We start from the raw sequence: 19,496 nt of genomic DNA, 5'->3' as shown, positions 1-19,496 counted from the left end.
AACTACTAACCTTTCTGTTTCTATCAGAGAGTTGTCCAATTTAGAGATCCTGTTTAACAAGGGAGGGGAGCTATATCGTGTTCCTGTGTCTGTGTTCATTGAACCATCCAAAGAGCTTACATCCACTGAAGCCCTTTTGGATGAAAGTCCACTAATGTTTCGACCAATGTCTGGTATGCTTTGCTGAAAACAAAGGTTACAAGATATAATCTTTTTTTAAAAAGATATGCACACATGCAAATATTATGTGAAGGATCAAAACTTCAACGTACCTTCTTTCTTTTCTGTAAAATTTCAGCAGGCAAATAATAATGCAGTTGCTTTTTCTTCACATGAGTTGCTTCAATCTTCATGCCGTCTTTTAGCATATTGATGTTATTTGCCTGCCTATGAACTGTAATATGCAATTACCCAATTTAAAGCCAGAATACATGCAGATTCCAATTCCCTCAACTTAGATTATATTTTTGTAAAATTATGTTTCTGAATGAAGAAGCCAACAGCAGGCCTTCATTAAGTGTTTTTACTCTGAACATATCATATTGGAATATTGTCAATAATATGTTGAAGCTCATTTAAACTAAAGCTACAACAACAGAAGGTCACCAGGAGAGTTTCCAAATTCATGCCAGTTGATAAAAATGGGAGAACTGTATGCTGGGAAGCCCATTTTACTTTACATTTCATAACCAACTCGGTCCATTTGATGTTTGCAGTCTGTCACCATCCTGTAGTCATTTTAACTTTGTTTAAAGATACCTCTTTAAAACAACTGATTACAGGTATCTGTGCTGCTTAAAAAGGTTGCAAACAATGTTGGTGAGTAAGAGGAATGTAGGGTTTTTGTCTGTTTTTTTTTAATCTTAAATTTAATTCCCTCTTTGATCCACTGGACTGAGAAAGTTCAGTTAACTTTAGGCTCTACAAACAGTGTTGGGTAATTGATGGATTCAAATACATGTAATTTGCAGATCAAATAACTCAGCTCCTTAAATACTTAAATCTAAAAATGCAGGCAAAAAAGCTTGAGGCAGTTTATTTCGTTTCACTAGCATGACTGCCCAGAAATCAAGGAGACAGGCAAAGCAGAGGTAGAGACAAAATAGGACTGATAATGTAAGTTAAAATTTGGCACTTTTTTTTTATGGTGTCCCTTTAAGAGAGCCTTTTCCGTTTCCATCTCCTATAAACCAAATGCAGCAGTATCACTCTTACTGATTCGAAGTTTAATACTGGGCATCACATTAGTGGATATTCAGTCTTAAGGGTTTACTTAGTGGACTTTATATTCTGCATTTGTTTAAGTTAGTTGTTCAGTAGGTTGCCAAGAGCATTGGGGATACTAGAATTAGTTAAAAGATCCCGAGCTTCCATTGATCTTTCACTAAAACCATTTAAATCTAAAAGCAGTGGGACTTGTCTATGCAACATTTATGTACCAATTTAACTATGTACTATTAGGATAAAGGTGTTAATATTGGTACGTTTACATATAGCTTATTTACCAACATAAGCCCATTTTCATGAGTATAACTGCATCCACACTAGTGGGCTGCACCAATTTAGCTATATCGATTTCAAATCAATAGAAAAGACTAAGGGCTTATTTAAACACAGGGTTTCTGTATCTCCCCTCCCCACTGCCAATCTGATTAGGAAAGCCTGTGCCTCAAGGCAGAGCTTGGGTAAGCAAGGAACAAGCTGTATCATATAAAGCAAATTTCTACTGCGGATGCAGTTATACCCATTTAGGTGTTGAATGATTAATTATACTAGTTATAGTTAAAATGGTACAGTTTGTTTAGCAAGGCCAAACATTTGACTTCAAACTAAATGACTTCAAAGAGGGGTCTGGTAACAGTTTGAGCCACAGAGTTGCACACAAAAACATCCCTAACAGCGTAGGTGGCGACTGGGTGCTCTGCACCAACTGGTAGCCAAGCTCCTGCCTCCTTGCCTCTTTCTCTCCCCCCCCCCCCCCCCGAGCGCACCACGTCTCTTTCTCCCAGCGCTTCCTGCTCCCCTGCCGCCTAACAGTTGTTTGGCAGAGCTTAGGACTTTCCAGGAGGGAGAGGGAGGAGCAGGGATGTGGTGCACTCAGGGGAGGAGGCGGGGACTTGGGGGAAGAGATGGAATGGGGGCAGGGTGAGGGCAGTGCAGGGGTGTCAAGAACCCACCCGGCAGAGAGGAAGTCAGCGCCCATGCAGAACGCCATCCATAAATGCACTGATATGGGCCAATCGTTATAACAACTTAAATGCAAGAAAAAATATATAAGTGCACTATTAAAGTTTTAAAGGTTAAAGACGACAGTTGACATTCAAATAAATACATACACTGCAAAGACTTTGTGCAAGTATCAGACAGTCCACTCCTAAGTCTAACAAACTAGCATACTGGGCTTCCACACTAACATTTTCAAATGCTTACACATTTGTATGCCAGATTTCTGCAGGCTTCTCAATTGCTTTAGCCCTCAATGACTTTTGCCCAAGGAACTGTTAGAAGTTACCATATTATCCAAGCACCACTGCCACCTCACCTCACCACTGAAGTTTAACAAGCACATTTTCATTACCCATCAGATGCCCACATGGAATTTGACTGAACTTCTCAGATAGAATCATAGAACTGGAAGGGACCTCAAGAGGTCATCTAGTCCAGTCGCCTGCACTCAAGGCAATAAGCTCACCATAGCTCCAACAACATACTGAGAAACTGTAAGCCAAAGAGCAATGAACCAGATTGCTGCATATACACAAAATGCTGTCAAACTAAAGAAAAAACAAACAAAAAAAATCTTATTTTTCAGTTATCGTAGCCTTGGGAATTACTTGTAACAATACTAAGTAAAATATCATGGAATTAAATTAAATTAACGTTGTCCCTTCAGACCTGCACTTCAGTGGTTCCAACACATCACAAATGAAAGGGAAGGGAAGAGTTTATAACCTGATTCTCAAGGTAGCTAGTAATAAAGGTTGTGTGTTTGTAACATTAGAATAACTCCATGCTCAAATCTGGAGAAGAGCATTCATGCCCCTACCAATGTAGAAGTGTCCATGACAATAGGTTTTCAGATGTTCAATCTAGTTTTCAGACTCAGATGGGAGTTAGTTCAGAACTATCAATAGTATAGAAATTTTGGGTTCTAAGTTCTTGGTTGCTACTCTTGCCAATTCCTATTACAAGTTACATACAACAAGACTGTTCTCATGGTCTTAAGTATGGGTTCCCGAACTTCATGCCCCTTTTTGACTTCCATACATATGATGCCTTCAGAGGCACCTATTTCAAGTCACTGGCACCAGCTTTGCTGCCTTTGGCCTAGCAAGTGCATAGTTAACTTCACTGAGCCAGCTGTGCCCACTATGCCAGAGAAGAGGTTCACACATCTACTGTGCTGCTTGAGTTTTAGGTCTTCCCTCATTACCCATTCTGCTACATGGACAGAATGTGTATTTTAATTGTTTTACAGGTAGCGCCGATATTACTGATTTTTCTGCCACTAAAAAAATAAAATAAAATATGATGGATGTAAATAGTGTCATTTTTACAAGTCTAGCAGAACTCTTTAGTGTAAGAGGCTATAGAGTGCTTCAATTCAGGTCTTCACCATGTTCCTCATATGGTTTGTGTATCTGACAAGGAATGTGCCTTCTCACTTATTGTATGCCTATAGCAGGTATACATCCAAGATAGATATCTGTTTTGTGGTCAACATAGAAAGTTTACTATTTTAAAATTAAGCCTCCACATGCTCTGCGCCTAGACCTTCACCATAACTATCCTGGAGGAGGCAGAGTTCGGGAAAAGTTTATTGATTATATTAGCTATTTAGATAATCTCGTAAGAGTCAAACTAAAAACCATACCAAGACTAAAGTGAAATATAAGCTTACCTGTATCTGTGAATGATTGTATATCATACGTTAAGTCAATGTTAACACTTTCTGCATTTTCCATTTTCCTAAAAATTATTCCAAGGAACCACATGGATACATAGTTGCTCCTTTAATAATAATAAAAAAAATCACTGATGTGTCTCATTTGTGTGTCAATGTCAGTTCTATTTGGATGTTCCCAATTTAACTTCAGGAACTGGATTAAACAAAATAATCTCCATCATTTACCTGTTCATTATTATAGAGTTGCAGATTAAATCTGCATTTTAGTACTTGTGTGTTTTGGTATACTAGTCAGAGGTACAATATTTCACTCATTCTTAAATGTTATGACATGTTCAGATTGCCTTTTCTTGAAGATACACAGCTGTGAAACAATGTTTGATTAGCTTGAAATACCTCCACATGCATTCTTGCAAGATATCTACAATGACTGAAGACTAGCAGATTTCAATTTAATTTTAACAGGGACCAACCTACCACATTCTTAAACTTTAAAAAAAAAGAAAGAAAGAAAAGAAAAGAAAAACTTAACTTACTCTTTGCAATGTTCCTTGTTGCCAGGGAAAGACTGAGGATTAACGTGTGCAAGGTTTATAAATTCATTTCTCTCCAAGTTCCCAACGAGTACACGAATTTTAGATTCAACTAGACCAACCCTAATAAAAACATCAGGTGTTAGGTTAGTTTGGTTTTAATGAATCACAATACAATATAGTTTGAACTACCAGTTAGAATTTAAAAAGCGTAAAATACCAGTCCAATCAACCCAACATGACAGGGAGCTCAGTAGGATTTAAATATAGCAACCCAAGGCTGGATCTCTCAAAATGTATGTTCACTTTAATTAGGACTGGAGGAAGTTCCCTTTAGACAAATATTGCTTTACACGATTGAAAACCTTGTGACAAGTTCATGATAACCATTATCCTCTAAAGGAGTTAAATACGGCCCTTACCATACTAGCCATCAAGGGGTTGTAGGATCAAGATCCTACGTTGCAAGTTTAACACTGTTTGGTTGGACCGTAGGTAGGCAGAAAAGTCAGTTTGAAGCAAACTGTGCTTGGAAAGGTACCTTAGTTTGTAGCTCGAGATGTCACGGGAGGATTGTGTTTTGAGAACTGCACTTCAGAGCTTTTTAGCTGGAAGAGCAGAGTTCTTGCTAGAGCTAAATAGAGAAAGATAGTTCTGCTTCTGCAGTATTTAGACATTTTGAAATTTGATCTTGTTCTGATTTGGAAGGTAAGCAAAAAATGCAGAATTCCCTGTAAAAGGGAAAGAAGTGGTGTACTTGGGTTCTGTTGGAGCCTCTCCTGGGTCCCATCAGAACCTTGCCCAAATCTAACCAAAATGTTTAGATTTCACCAACAAACTGTTTTGTTGGCATTTTCCCAATTCTCTCCAGCTGTCTGTCCTTGTGAAAGTGTAGGAAGAATGTCTTCCTATCCAAACCAAGAGGAAAGTCTGTAAGCAGGATAAGGGCAGAATAACCCAAGTTATTCTGGAACACACTTAACATTATGTTGAAGACCTGAACAGTAGCAGTTTTCCTCAGTTACTTAAAGGAATACTGTTAACTTGAAGCCAGTTTAAAAAAAAAAATTTCTAGTCAATTCCATACATTTCAAAGAATTCAGGTACTGTATTGACCCCTGAACCCACCTGAAAATTGTTTGACTAGGAAAATAAAATTTAAAAACTCTTATGGCAGTGTGGAACAAACAAAAAGAAAAAGCCTGTACAGAAAGTGATGTCAAATGACAAACTGACTAATTTCCCCTTTCAGCATAACTATTGCATGAACCAGTAAGTTTAAAAAGTCACAAACTGAATTAAATTCATGGTATCAGGTAAAGTGTTAAGGACAAGTTTGGTCTTTTTCTTGTCCTTATGTTCCTTTATTACATAAAGAGTGATTTTAAAGTATATTTATTTCCGTGTTAGAATTTGTTATTGTACATAAATTGTTTCATCATACATTAGAACTGTAACATAAATTAGATATCAATCATGCTATAATTAAAAAGATACATAGATCATGTCAAAAGAAACTCCCTAAGTGTATGGTAATAGTTGTTAGCCAACACATATATGTTAGGCACAGTATACATTACATTAATTGGTATTATATACAGTGTTAATAGAATATGTATAGGCATTGGGAAGTTATATTAATTGGATGTATTATACTCTTCCCACAATTCTATTCACCCATGTCAAATATCCCACAACACTGCAAAGCTGAAGTCAGCTTTGGCATTAGAAAATAAGAAGCCTGTCAAAGCCAAAATACACCAATGGTGTGTCCTAGAGGTAAATCCTAATCTGTTCTAAATCCAACTGGTTTGGAATGTGGTTTCCAAAACAGAGATAATGAAAGGTACAGAACAACATGTTAAGGAACTGGTGGGCTAGATTGTAGGTGACATATAAAGTGCTTTTAAAAAACTTGTAAACAGTCATGATATAAATGGAGGTAATTTTGGAGGTGCTTCTTCAACTCACACTTATTGCATAAGGTGAACATGCTTCAAGGTAAGAATTGCTTCCTGAAAGGTGGGTATGTAATGTCTCCTTTTTATATTGCATTCTTTGGCTATAGGCTATACATTTTTGGTTAGATTTGGTTATTTGGGCTTGAACATTTTTCAAATTGAACCAAAAATACAGTGAAACAATCAGTTATATTGTTAATCAACACAGCACAAGTTATATCCTCAGAACAGCCACGTTTTACAGATGGATTTTGCCCTTGAGTAGCCACCTGAGACAACTATTAGTTCAGTTAAAACAATATTTTATTGAAACTGTGACAAACATATGTTAACTGCATTTATACAGCGTGTTGTAGGTTACTCCTGCCTGCATTAATACACACACACACAAAATGTGCAACAGTTAGGGTTGCTACACTCAGACTTGACTCAAATCCACAAAAACAGAGAAATGGATAAGCCAACTCAACAGTACACGTCCTCTTTTATACCCAGACACCTTATTACCACAACTACTTACGCTACAAACTTAACTCTGTCCCCTACAGATGCCAGCCTTTCATCACCTCCGAGTTATCCCCTCCCAGTGCACCACAACACACAACTAGGACAGGGACATTTGGTAGAGGAGGAGCGTGTGAAGGGAAGGTTGGGGGAGCAGCATCTGTGAGTGAGTGAGTGAATGGTGGTACGTACTGTACTGTTTCGCCGTGTGTGCATGCGAACATACATACATTTTATAAAGAGAAAGCTCCTGTTCTTTTTTAGTGGATGATCAAACTGCCAAGGAAAACAAGACCCAAATTTCAAATCCTTCCTATTAAAATGAGAAAAAGCCAAGGCTGCACAGAAAAATCAAAGGGCCTAAAAAGCAGTTTTGTATCAAAAAGCCACTTATTTTAGAGCAGCAGCAGAGATTTATGCTCCATTTTAAAACAGAACCCTAACTATGGAGTTTCTAGCAGGGTGCTCCCATTAACTGTTACATGCAGCCTTAACACAGTTAAGCACTTCATTTCAGAAACAAACAAAAATTAATGCTTAACAGGCTATTGTGACATAATACATAGTTTTGGCCTTAAAAATGTTTGATATTTAATATGATATTGTTTGATTGAAATGAGCACATTTGGGTTGTTAGTTACAGAACAAAGAGGAGGATATTCTGAAATATGTACCCTATTACCTGGTGTTGCTACACATAAGGTAAATAAACGATCATAACCACACTTCATTAGAACAAATAGAAATAGGTTAGAATATAGCAAATGGTGCCAACCACTTTTTTCTTGAATTGCTATTCTGATATAGTGCTCTCACAAGGAGTCCTGCAGATTAGTTTAAAGCTGCTAGTATTCTGCAGCCTATTAAAAGCTTATTGCTGTACAACTGTTTTTGAATCCTAATTGCCTTCAGATCAAGCTCCTTTCCAGTCAGTGCTAAAAGCAAAGCTGTTGGCTTATGGCTAATATAGGAAAAAGTCTTTATGACCATGTCTAAATTCTCAGCCTCAGAAGTGTGATCCCACATCTAGATTTCAGAGAAATGGTTGATTATTGAAATACAAGTCTCTATAAGAACAAATCATGTAATGTGTTGATACTATAACTACTGAAAAATTATTTTTGAAACTGAAGCTTACTTGTAAACCGCAGCATACACTTACAATTCAGAAGAAAGTAATAAGGAGAAATCTTGCATTTGGAAAGATATGATTTGAAGAACCAATTTCATAGTAGTGACCATACAGCTGCATAACATAAGAGGACACCACCACCAAACACCCCCCACTTACTTCAGTCACCATACCAATGAAGATTTTCAGACAGGAGCAAGGTTTACCAAAAAAAACAAAAACAGAAAAACACTCAAGAACATTTTTGCTTGTATGCTTTCACATATCACTTATGTCCCAATCCTTTATCATCTTGCAAATCCCTCAAACTTCTGCACAGGCCACCAATACTAATCAGCCAAAATTTACCACACCTATATTAAAAATGGTTAGTTTTATGATTAAATTGGTCACTTGATGCATTATTGCTCTCAACTGTGTGCTTTAATTGCAAGTTACCTGGTGCTGATAGCATGTCTTCCTCTTGCATACTGCCAAACAGTCAGGCAGCACTTAAACTGCAGATATTGTTTAATCTTACTAGTGCTTATCATTGCTTGTGATGTTTTGAGAAACCACCCCAGAAGGTTGGAGGTTTAACACTTATCTAACTTTTCCAAGAGAATTATAGAAAGCTGTCATAAATATAAAGGGAAGGGTAAACACCTTTAAATCCCTCCTGGCCAGAGGAAAAATCCTTTCACCTGTAAAGGGTTAAGAAGCTAGGATAACCTCGCTGTCACCTGACCAAAATGACCAATGAGGAGACAAGATACTTTCAAAGCTGGGGGGGGGGGGGGGGAAGAGAAACAAAGGTTCTCTCTGTCTGTGTGATGCTTTTTCCAGGACCAGAGCAGGAATGCAGGTCAGAACTCCTGAAAAGGGTTAATAAGCAATCTAGTTAGATATGCGTTAGATTCTGTTTTGTTTAAATGGCTGATAAAATAAGTTGTGCTGAACGGAATGTATATTCCTGTTTGTGTGTCTTTTTGTAACTTAAGGTTTTGCCTAGAGGGATTCTCTATGTTTTGAATCTGATTATCCTGTAAGGTATTTACCATCCTGATTTTACAGAGGTGATTCTTTTACTTTTTCTTCAATTAAAATTCTTCTTTTAAGAATCTGATTGCTTTTTCATTGTTCTTAAGATCCACGGGTTTGGGTCTGTGTTCACCTATGCAAATTGGTGAGGATTTTTATCAAGCCTTCCCCAGGAAAGGGGGTGTAGGGTTTGGGAGGATGGAAAGACGTTTCTAAACGGGCTCTTTCCCTGTTAAATATTTGTTAGACGCTTGGTGGTGGCAGCAATAAAGTCCAGGGGCAAAAGGTAAAATAGTTTGTACCTTGGGGAAGTTTTAACCTAAGCTGGTAAAAATAAGCTTAGGGGCGGTTTCATGCAGGTCCCCACATCTGTACCCTAGAGTTCAGAGTGGGGAAGGAACCTTGACAAAAGCTTTTCCACATTTAGCACCTACACCTTTGTGTTCAAATACACTACAGTAGTTAATTCCAAGTTGCATAGTTTTAAACACAGAAGAGTTTAGTGCTCCACCATTTTCTCCAATACATGAAGAAATCCAACTCTAAACCATGTTTCAAGTGAAAGAATAAACCCATATTTAAGAATGACTTACCATTCTAAATGATTCTCTTCAGTAGAGGCACTAGCAGTCAACACAATATAATGCCTGGAAAACATTAAAATATTTAGCCTGTCTCTGGGATCAGAAAGTTTAGTTGCCAAACTCAGAATAGAAAACTCACTGCAACAATTCCAAGACTTCTTGACATGAAAGAAGTCATGGATCATACTTTCCCAGAACTATGAAGAATAAATCTACGCTGGGTAGCTGTGTAACTGAAAACAGACTGAAAGACCACATTCCACTGAACCAAAAACATATACATGCAATTTACTCTATTAGTTCATTAATGTATTATTATATCTTACTGCTTAACCACCCATCATCTAGCATTATACTATATTTTAATAAAGGAGCAATCCTAAAACATTAATGCAGTTTGAAAGTTTAAGCTCTCCAAACCAATGGAACATTTTAACTCTTCTAGGATGGCTCTTAAAAGAACTCTAGTTACGTACAACCAATGCTTTCTTCCTTTGGGATCGGCACTAATGTGTCTAGGGGTATATCTACACACTTACGGAGATATGTAAAGACATACATACCTGTACATATGTACAGGTACTGCATGCCCTGCTGGCATGGGTATGGCTTAGTAGAGTAAGTGTTCTATATACCTGAAGCCCCAGGGTATACACCCTACATGGCTCCCACACCCACGCAGTGTTTCCCACATCTACACTACTATTTTTAGCTGCGTAGTGTCCCCACTGCTGGAGCCCTTCACTGCCACATGTAGCTACACGTGTAGTGCCTGTACTCTACATGCCACCATAAGACTAGACAAACTAGGAATTATGCTCTTTAGGGTGAGCTAAGTATGCTTCTTCATATGTTTAGGATAAATTTGGGGTAATGGTTCAGCTATTTCAGCCTAAATGGAAATAAGCCTCTTCCAATTCCCTTTTCTTCAAACTATTTTCAAGCCACATTTAGAGGTACTGAAAACATTTCTGCATAGTATAAAAGTTACAGGTTTCCTTACTGAAGAGTAGTGTGCATTTTACTTTTACTGCATTTTAATTCACTAGGTAGAATAGGGATGGGAGAAAATGAAGTCCCTATAAGCAAACAGCAAGTTATGGTAGTTGTACTAACCTGAAATTTTTTTCTCTTTTTAAAATCAGAGAGCAAAAAATTTATTCCAATTGCATTGTAGTTCAAAATATTTCACAGACAGACAATGGATTCATACATACTTGTACTTCTGAAAAAAGATTGGGGGTTCAAGGAGTTTTGGCCAGTCTGATTTTCCTTGGAGAATTTCATCTGTGACAGCAAGACCTATGTTTAAAAAAAAAAGTTTGCTACGTTTTATTTTTGTAGACAGTTAACCTGACCAGGTAAGCACATTAAATTTCTACCCAGATCTTGGATACCAAGTCCTTTGAGATCTATGTATGAAAAAAGCTATATGAAAGCTAGGAATCATCATCTTGCGCAGTTAACTAAAGGATAGAACAAATGGGAATTCCTGCCACTACACAGAACTGGGTCACCTACTACTGTAATCTCAATACACTTTGGAAAGTTGATCCTGCATCACCATGGTAGTCCAAACTGATTCCTAGAAATGAGAAACAGAAGAGACGTAGCTCATCTGTTCCATCCTCCTGCCAGTGCCGGATTGGTCCTCACAGCATATAAATGTGTTTTCTTCTAAAGGAAGAAAATTTTTACTTGGCTTCTATTTATTTTGGCTCATTTTTAGATCATGTAAAAAGTATGGAGAGGTCCGAAATGCGTTACCTTGCTTGAACTCCTCTACCATTACTGCTCGTGTTGAAGTAGACACATTATACGTAGAGTTCTGCTGCGGATAGGCTGGTGTGATTATGGGCATTAGATGATATCGGTCAGATGGGTTTACCTATGGCATTAGAATGGTTTCATTAGTGTGTTTAAAGTGATTATAAATTAAGAAAGAAAAGAAATCTACATACCCTAGGGTCCCAGACTGGCAAATTTAGATTGCTATCTTCAGGTTGTTTGAGCAACACAGGATTTGGCCATTCCCTGTACAAGAGTCCAAAGAATGACTATCATGTATAGTTTTGTCCATGTAAAGTAATTTTTCTTTAAAAATACACAGAATGAAGACAATTTAGCTTAAGTCTAGTACTAGTTTGACAAGACAATGCTTAGCTAATTTGGGGGGGGGGCGGCTATGAGAAGTGTTTAAAAACTTACCATTTTGAAAAAATTAGGAAGAATTTGTGAACTAGAGTAGATGCCAATGCATTTGGATAAAGCTGACATGTTCTTGCTACCAGCATCGCCCAGGAAACACCACCAAGAAATCCCAACACATTGGAATAAATACCACGTCCTAGAATATACACATTTTAAAGTTAGCCTTTATTTTTAAAGTGTGCAAGTATGGTTCTTTCCAAAAACTTAGAGCTCTAGAAAAGATTTAACAAAACTGATTACAACCCAACCTTTACAGATACTTAATTATATTACGTCTACTTATTCCCATTTAAGCACCAAAAAAGATATTTGATTCCAGTTTCCCGTCTCTCAAGGTAAGATATACTGAAGGCCCTATACACATACTTCCAATTTGCAGAACCAGAGGGCTCTTTGGCTGTGTTCATTTTGCACTGATTCTTGCACTATTCTGGCAGCTGGAGAGGGGAGCCTTTAAAATTTGCCTTCCTTTTCAAGACTTGGGGGCTGATGGGCCTGAACCACATCATATGAATACAGACAAGATATTGAGCAAAATCCACATATGAAAGTGTTGACAGTATATTTGTAGCTGCTTTAGTCAATGAGCATTTTCATCAGTGTTTTCCAGGCAGCCTTGCTCAGACCCCAGTTATGCCAGGGAAGGAAAGCATTTGTAGCCAGATTCAACAACTCATCTCCCCGACTTCACAGGATTTCAGTGCCATCCAAGTCCTGCTCAGAGACTAGAGCTGGTCAACATTTTGACAGAGGCCTACTAAGAATTTTCTCATTAAATTTTTGAAAGTTTTGCCAGTTTTGGATCAGCACTATCTGAGATCCCTCCTATCAAGGCAGACTGCAATTCTTTCCCATCTCAAAGATGTTTCTCAAGTTAACAGTTTGGTGCACATGATTACCCATGGACTTTTCCATCCTAATCTTGTCATATTTCAGACTAACCAAGATCACGGGCTAGAGATTGTAATTTTCATTCAAAGACCAAAAGCGGATCTCAGAACACTTCACATTGTCCATAGGCAAGATAAAATAATTAATAACCATTACTATCACAAAGCAGCAACAAGTCTAGAACAGTAACAGTTCTCAGTCATCCATTTAAACATTAGCCAGATTCAATGGTTTACTTTTAGAAGTCAGACAAGATAAAGCCTGTTCAGGTCAGTAGAGTCATCTGTCAAACATCCAGTTTACTGCTCCCCAGATTGCAATTTATTTCAATTCCCATAACATTTATTCTGAAGGCACTTACTTTGTGTCTTTTTGTTGTTGTTATACATGAAGGTTACTCACTTGTAACCCAATTTCTCTGACACTAACTCTGCATATTCACTTTCGTGATGTGCCATCTGATGGAACTTTCTGGTAATACGGCCAGTGAGTGCCCACATGCCCCTCCTCCTAGTCCCCTCAGTGTTCAAGCATGTTGTAAGGGCATGGCCATAAAAAGGAGCATGGTGTGAGCACTTGCTCAGTTCCCCCCCACAGCTAGTGCTGAGTACAGTGGTGTTACTTAGGACTCTACGGAAGAGGGGAAGGCGTGTGGACAGCATGAAAATGCAGCGTCCATCTGGAAGAACTCCGGTTACCTTCATTCCTTCTTTGAAGGTCCTCTGCATATCCTCACTCTTGGGGTAGTTTGACAAGCAATATTCAGCAAAGGATGGAGGGACACAAGGTCCTAATTAAATAGAGATTGAAACATCGCCCTGCCAAACTGAGCATCAGATCTACCAGAGAAATCTAAAAGCATAAAATTTAGTGAAACTATGAACTGAACCCCAAAGTGGCAGCTTTACATATCTCAATAAGGGCATCATATCTAAAATACATTAGAGAGGTAGGAACTGCTTTAGTAGAGATAGTTCTGAGACCCAGTGCTGGAGAGAGAAGATACCTTATAATTTTAATACTCAATTTTAATAACCAATCTAGACAATGTTGGCACAGAAAAAGCATGGTGTTTGCAATTTTCAGCACAGCAAGTGAACAGTTTTGGGGAAAATCCTAAACTCCGCAGTCAGACAGTAAAATAAGGAGCTTTTAAAATCTAAATAATGCAATCCAGATTCACTTATCAACACGAGGTTGGGGAGGGAGAGAAAGAGAGACAAATTGATTTTCATGTTAACCAATCAATTAGTTTAGAGAGAAATCTGGGGTGAGGCTTAAGTGCCTCCTTGTCTTTACAGAAAATTGTAAGAGGAGGGCCAGCCATCAAGACCTACAGTTAATTAGGGGCTTGTCTACACTTGCAAGTTTGTTGCCAAAAACTGGGGTTTTGGCGACAAAACAGCAATAGCGTACACACTGCAAGGTCACTTTTTTCGGAACCCCCCCCCCCCCAGTTTTGGCGACAAAAAACTTCCACCCCTGCGAGAGACTTTTGTCTTTCCCCCCTCCCTTTATTGTCGACAGCCAGTCTAGACACCACAGGTTTTACCTCCAATTTTATTGGCCTCCAGAAAAGTATCCCACAATTCCCATGCTGCTGCCACTCTGGTCAGCAGTTTGAACTCTGCTGCCCTGCAGCCAACGCGCCCCTTCCCCATGCAAGCACCAGGACTTTTAAATCTCATTTCCTGCTTGCTGGCTTCCCAGGTGAGCATGGCTGGCTATCGCCCCAAATGTGCTCCCGCTTGGACCAGCGCTGAGTTGTTGGATCTGATCAGTATATGGGGAGAGGAGTCTGTTCAGTCTCATCTGTGAGTGACGTGTAGGAATCAGGACACATATGGACAAATTTCTCGAGGCTTGTGCGATAACGGCTATGATCGGGACATGCAGCAGTGCAGAGCGAAGATAAAGGAGCTGAGGCAGGCGTACCATAAGGTGAGGGAGGTGAACCATCGCTCCGGTGGTGCGCCAAGACCTGCTGCTTCTATAAGGAGCTGAATGCTATCCTCGGTGGTGACCCCACCTCCACCGCCGATAGCCCCGTGGATACTTTGCAGGCAGCAGAAAGAGGGGGTAACCCTGAGGCTGTAATTGTGGATGAAGAAGTCAAGCTAGAAGAGGCTGAGGTGCTCCCAGCAGGGTCGCCCGGTGGGGCATGCAGCCAGGAACTTTCCACTCCATAAGTGCTCAGTGTGGAGCAGGAAGCAGATGAGACTCTGGGTAAGTTGCTATGGCTTGTGTAGGTAATTGAAAAGTGGGAGGCAAGTAGTGTGTAGCTAATCTGCATCGCCAAGCAGGGTGTCAATGGACATCGAGACCTGCAGGGAATCTTCCTGAGAGAAGCTCTAGAAAGTTTCCAAGAGGTATTTGTTAATCTTCTGCTGCAGATTCCAAGGGATTGCAGCCTTGTTAGGTCCCCCATTGTAGGAAACTGTACCTTGCCATTTAGCAAAGTGGCACATAGCTGAGCTGCCTATAGACCGGGGTGAAAGCCACAAGCATTCAGAAGCTGAGCCCTGGTTTCCCTAGTCACCCTCATCAGCGAGATGTCAGCCAGCAGGTTGGCTGCCTGTGAAAAATTGTGGGATAATTTTAGAATGAGTTCCCTTCAAAACTGCCCTGCAAGCCATAATCTTTTTGTCCGTACGCACAACCGCCTTCCCACTCCTGAAACTCACCATGATTGGGGTGCTCGTGGAGCTGTGTGCTCGCTCGTAGAAATCACTTTCTCGGCAGAAGGTCCGTTTTACTAAAACGTTTCAGTCGTTTGCTGGAATAAAACAATCCCTCTTCTGTTCAGCAGAGACCTTGAACACCACATCACGCACCCCCACGGACCGGCTGCGGCAGATAAGAAAAAATCCTTGGCGCAGCAAAGAAGAGATGTTCTGCGAGGTGCTGCAGCGCGATGAGCGACAGACTGGGGCATGGAAAGAGTGCTGGGAAGCCGAAAGGCAGGACAGAAAAGAGACTGCTGCTTTTGCTAGGCAAGCGACAGAGTGGATGATAAAAGTGACGGAGGATCAGACAAAGATGCTCAAGTCCTCGATACAGCTGCAGACTGAGCAGATCGAGTTCAAGCACCTCTGCAGCAGATGCACAATTCTTTGCCAACCTCCCCCCCGCCATGCCCACATATTCCTGTTCACTCCACAGCACTCCTGAGTTTCCCCATCACTCCAGCCCCTCTGACAGCTTGCACAATGATAGCTGGAGCCACACACAGTTGTGAGGCTTTACCCTTTTTAACTACAAATAAAGCCTAAGGTATTTAATGGTACAGCATTTTTATTCTGTGTTCTACAAAAGCGTATAGCAATCAATTCACTCTCGGGTACAGGCTTCTAAAGCATTTTGTTGCATGGATCTTGGGCCCCAAAATTGTACATGGATGCAACAGGAAAGCAACTCCAAAGCAGACGTGTTACTGGGGCGTCTAGCCTGCCATTTAAACACCTCCAGCGAGCTTTCAAACGGCCAAAGGCACATTCGACTACCATGCGGCACCTGCTCAGCCTGTTAAAATGCTCCTTGCTGATGTCCAGGTGCCCTCTGTAAGGTTTCATGGGCCAGGGCTGTAAGGGGTAAGAGGGGTCTACCAGGATTACTATGGGCATTTCCACATCCCCCACTTTGAACTTGTGATCTGGAAAGAAAGTCCTCGCCTGCAGCTTTCTGTACAGGCCACTGTTCCTGAAGGTACGTACGTCATGCACCTTTTCAGACCAGCCTGCACTGATGTCCATGAAACGCCCCGGTCATCCACATGCGCATCCTGCAACACCATGGAGAAGTATCCCTTCTGATTGATGTATTCAGAGGCAAGGTGGTCTGGCACTAAAATTGGAATGTGTGCACCATCAATCGCCCCGCCACAGTTAGGGAAACCCATCTCTGCAAAGCCATTCACTATGTCATGCACATTCCCAGAGTCATGGTCCTATGCAGCAGGATGCTATTTATTGCCCTTCACACTTGGAATAATACAGCCCTAACAGTGGGCTTTCCCCACTCCAAATTGATTTGCGACTGACCGGTAGCAGTCTGGATTCGCCAGCTTCCACAGTGCGACTGCAACACGCTTCTCTCAATCTGGTGTCCTTGTACCACAGGTCAGAGGCCAGCTCAGCAAATAGCTCCATGAAGGTTGCTTTACACATCCTAAAGTTCTATATCCACTGATAGTCATCCCACACCTGCATGACAATGTGATCCCACCAATCAGGGCTTGTTTCCCTAGCCCAAAAGGGATGCTCTACCATATGCAGCTGATCTGTGAATGCACAAAGCACCGATAAGTTGCTGCCATTCATATCACACTCGGGTGCCTGCAATTCATCCTCTGCTAACTTTGCGAGTAACTGTGTTGCCATGCGTGATGTCCTCACGACAGCTAACAGCGCATAGGAGAAAAGTACAGGAACCATCCTCTCACTGCAGATGCTGGTACACACTACAAAAGAATGACAGTTGGAAAAACAGTGCGAAAGAAAACCAGAAGCCATTGGAGGGGTGGGACACAAAGCGGTGCATGACCATATATTTTGCACATCCCAGGATGCGCGGCGCTTCGTTTCTGCCTTCCCACAACACCTAGCGACAGATGGTGTTGCCAGACATTGTGGGATACATACCCACAGGCCATTGCTCTCACTGTCGACAAAGGTGCTCCAAATGTGGACATGATCTGTCGACAGAGGGAGCAAATGTAGATACTTTGGCAACTTTATTTTGTCAATTTTTCCTTGTCGACATTAGCTTCATTGACAAAACTCGCTAGTGTAGAAAAGCCTTCATTCTTCTAGCTGAACAGATTGCTATTATAAAGGCTGTTTTTAATGGAGAGATAAACAATGAACAATTTGAGAGATGTCTAAATGTATATAGTCATAAAATGTATTAATGCCAAATTTAGATAACCATGGAGGAACTGGATTTCTTAATAATGGATAGAAGATCAAAAAACCTCTACAACTGTTTTTAAAACAGTCAAGTGAAAATATAGATTTTACCATCAATAGAATTATGAAAGGTGGCTATTTCCACTAGATGGACCTTAAGCAAAGAAATAGACAAACTCACACATTTTAGGTGTACTAGATATTCAAAAATGCATTGAATTGGAGCAGATACTGGATCAATAGCCTTATCAGACATATCTTCCATTTAAAATCAGAACATTTTCTAATTGACTGTTTCCTAGAATTAGGACATGCTGCACTTCTACAGAGCAAGATCTTTCTAGATCTGTTAAAGTCCTATTGCCCAAAGCAGTTAGATGTAACAATTGGAGAGCTAGATAAAGAACTCTCCCCCTCTCTGCTGGGACAATAGGGCTGGTGTTACTGGTAGAAGTTTGCATTTCCCCTTGGAATGAAGAATTAGGTGCATCTACCATTGCGGTCTCAGCCATGCCAGAGCAACTTGCATAATTTTGGCTAAGTTTGATTGATCTTTTTCACTACCTTTAACATTAGTGGGAAAGGAGGAAAGTTAACTGGTCCCCCAGCAGAGAAGAAAGGCATCTGTCACGAATATTCAAGCCTTCTCTTGAACAAAAACAAAGGAATTTTGTATTTAACCTGGTGCAAAAATATCCATGTCCAGAAAGTTGCAAAGGCTGAAAATGTCCTGAACTACTGAGTCCTTTACTAAGCACTCAAGCATCTTAGTCTAATCTCTGTTCAGCTTGCCCGTGAGCTGCTTGTGAGTTCCCACTACGTGCAGGGCAATCAGAGACTGTGTAGAATACACCAGTTCCATAGCTTTCTTGCCTCCTTGCAAAGCTGAGATGAACATGCCCCTCCCTGTTGGTTCACATAATACATTGCTGACATATTTGTGGTGACTTGAACCACCCTGTCCTGTACCTGTAGAAGGAATGACTTGACAGCCAGAAGGATGGCCTTCAGTTCTAACATTCATGTGCAAGTGTGACTCGAGGAGTCCAGAGACCTTGAATAGATTGAGATACCCCTTCCCCATCCCTTCTTGGATACATTTGATGTAGCTATTGCAGGAATGTGGGGGAGGTAGAATGATACTCCGAGAGCATTCTCTAGGCTCAACCACCACATTAGAGAGGCTAGTGGCTTTTTTGGGGAATGGTGATTACTTCGAACATACTGTCCAGCTCTAGGATTGGTCTGGGGATCTCTTTTTCTTTGGAATCAGAAAAAATTGTAAATAAACCCCTTGGTTCCAGAACTTTTCTAGGACCCCCTCTATTGCTCCTGCTTGTAACAGAGTTTGTATTTGTGTTCTTAGTACCCTCTTGTGAGATAGACCCCCTAGAAAGGGAGGAGTGGGGGGTTTGTGAGGAGGAAGGTATTCAAATTGGATAGTATAAGCCTTCCTTTATTATGTCTAACATTCGTCTGTTTGAAGTGATATTTTTACGACTCATGGAATTCTGAGACAAGGATAGAATGATCCAGGCTTGGTTCACAGATCTCAAACCTCATGTCAAACCTGCAGCCTAACATAAGGCAACAAAGACATAGCCAAAGAATTCTTCATCCTCCTCTGATGTTTAAAGGCTCTCTTCCTCTGCTAAGACAAAGGAGGACTGTTGTTGATGCTGATACTGTTTGAGTGTAGTAAGATGAAAGTGGGTAGTAATGCTTACGATATCTAAACATGGGACCAGGTAACTAAAGGATTGAAACCGTCCCAGTAATCTTGCAGAAAACAGTTTCTTTTGTCTTTTCTATAACTTCATCAGTTTTGACTACATAAATAGTCACC

General features: G+C 40.3%; 1 protein-coding gene across 8 annotated transcripts in view; it reads right to left on the bottom strand.

Moving 5' to 3' along the window:
- PAPOLG (poly(A) polymerase gamma) overlaps window positions 1–19,496 on the bottom strand; it is an 81,356-nt gene that overhangs the window by 33,214 nt on the left and 28,646 nt on the right. For all 8 annotated transcript variants that reach the window (XR_006289919.1, XR_006289920.1, XR_006289918.1 and 5 more), the window contains exons 9-17: window positions 11,850–11,988; window positions 11,603–11,675; window positions 11,409–11,529; window positions 10,859–10,943; window positions 9,651–9,704; window positions 4,444–4,563; window positions 3,902–4,011; window positions 273–394; window positions 11–183 (exon numbers count right to left, since the gene is read on the bottom strand). Coding sequence is in view for 5 of the 8 variants with exons in the window: in XM_043543886.1 (XP_043399821.1) it covers window positions 11–183; window positions 273–394; window positions 3,902–4,011; window positions 4,444–4,563; window positions 9,651–9,704; window positions 10,859–10,943; window positions 11,409–11,529; window positions 11,603–11,675; window positions 11,850–11,988 (997 nt within the window). In the remaining 3 variants the exon portion in view is untranslated. The remainder of the gene's footprint in view (window positions 1–10; window positions 184–272; window positions 395–3,901; window positions 4,012–4,443; window positions 4,564–9,650; window positions 9,705–10,858; window positions 10,944–11,408; window positions 11,530–11,602; window positions 11,676–11,849; window positions 11,989–19,496) is intronic.

The sequence above is a fragment of the Chelonia mydas genome, chromosome 3 (genome assembly GCF_015237465.2).
Source record: "Chelonia mydas isolate rCheMyd1 chromosome 3, rCheMyd1.pri.v2, whole genome shotgun sequence".
Lineage (NCBI taxonomy): Eukaryota > Metazoa > Chordata > Testudines > Cheloniidae > Chelonia > Chelonia mydas.
This window is presented reverse-complemented; position numbering and strand designations above follow the sequence as displayed.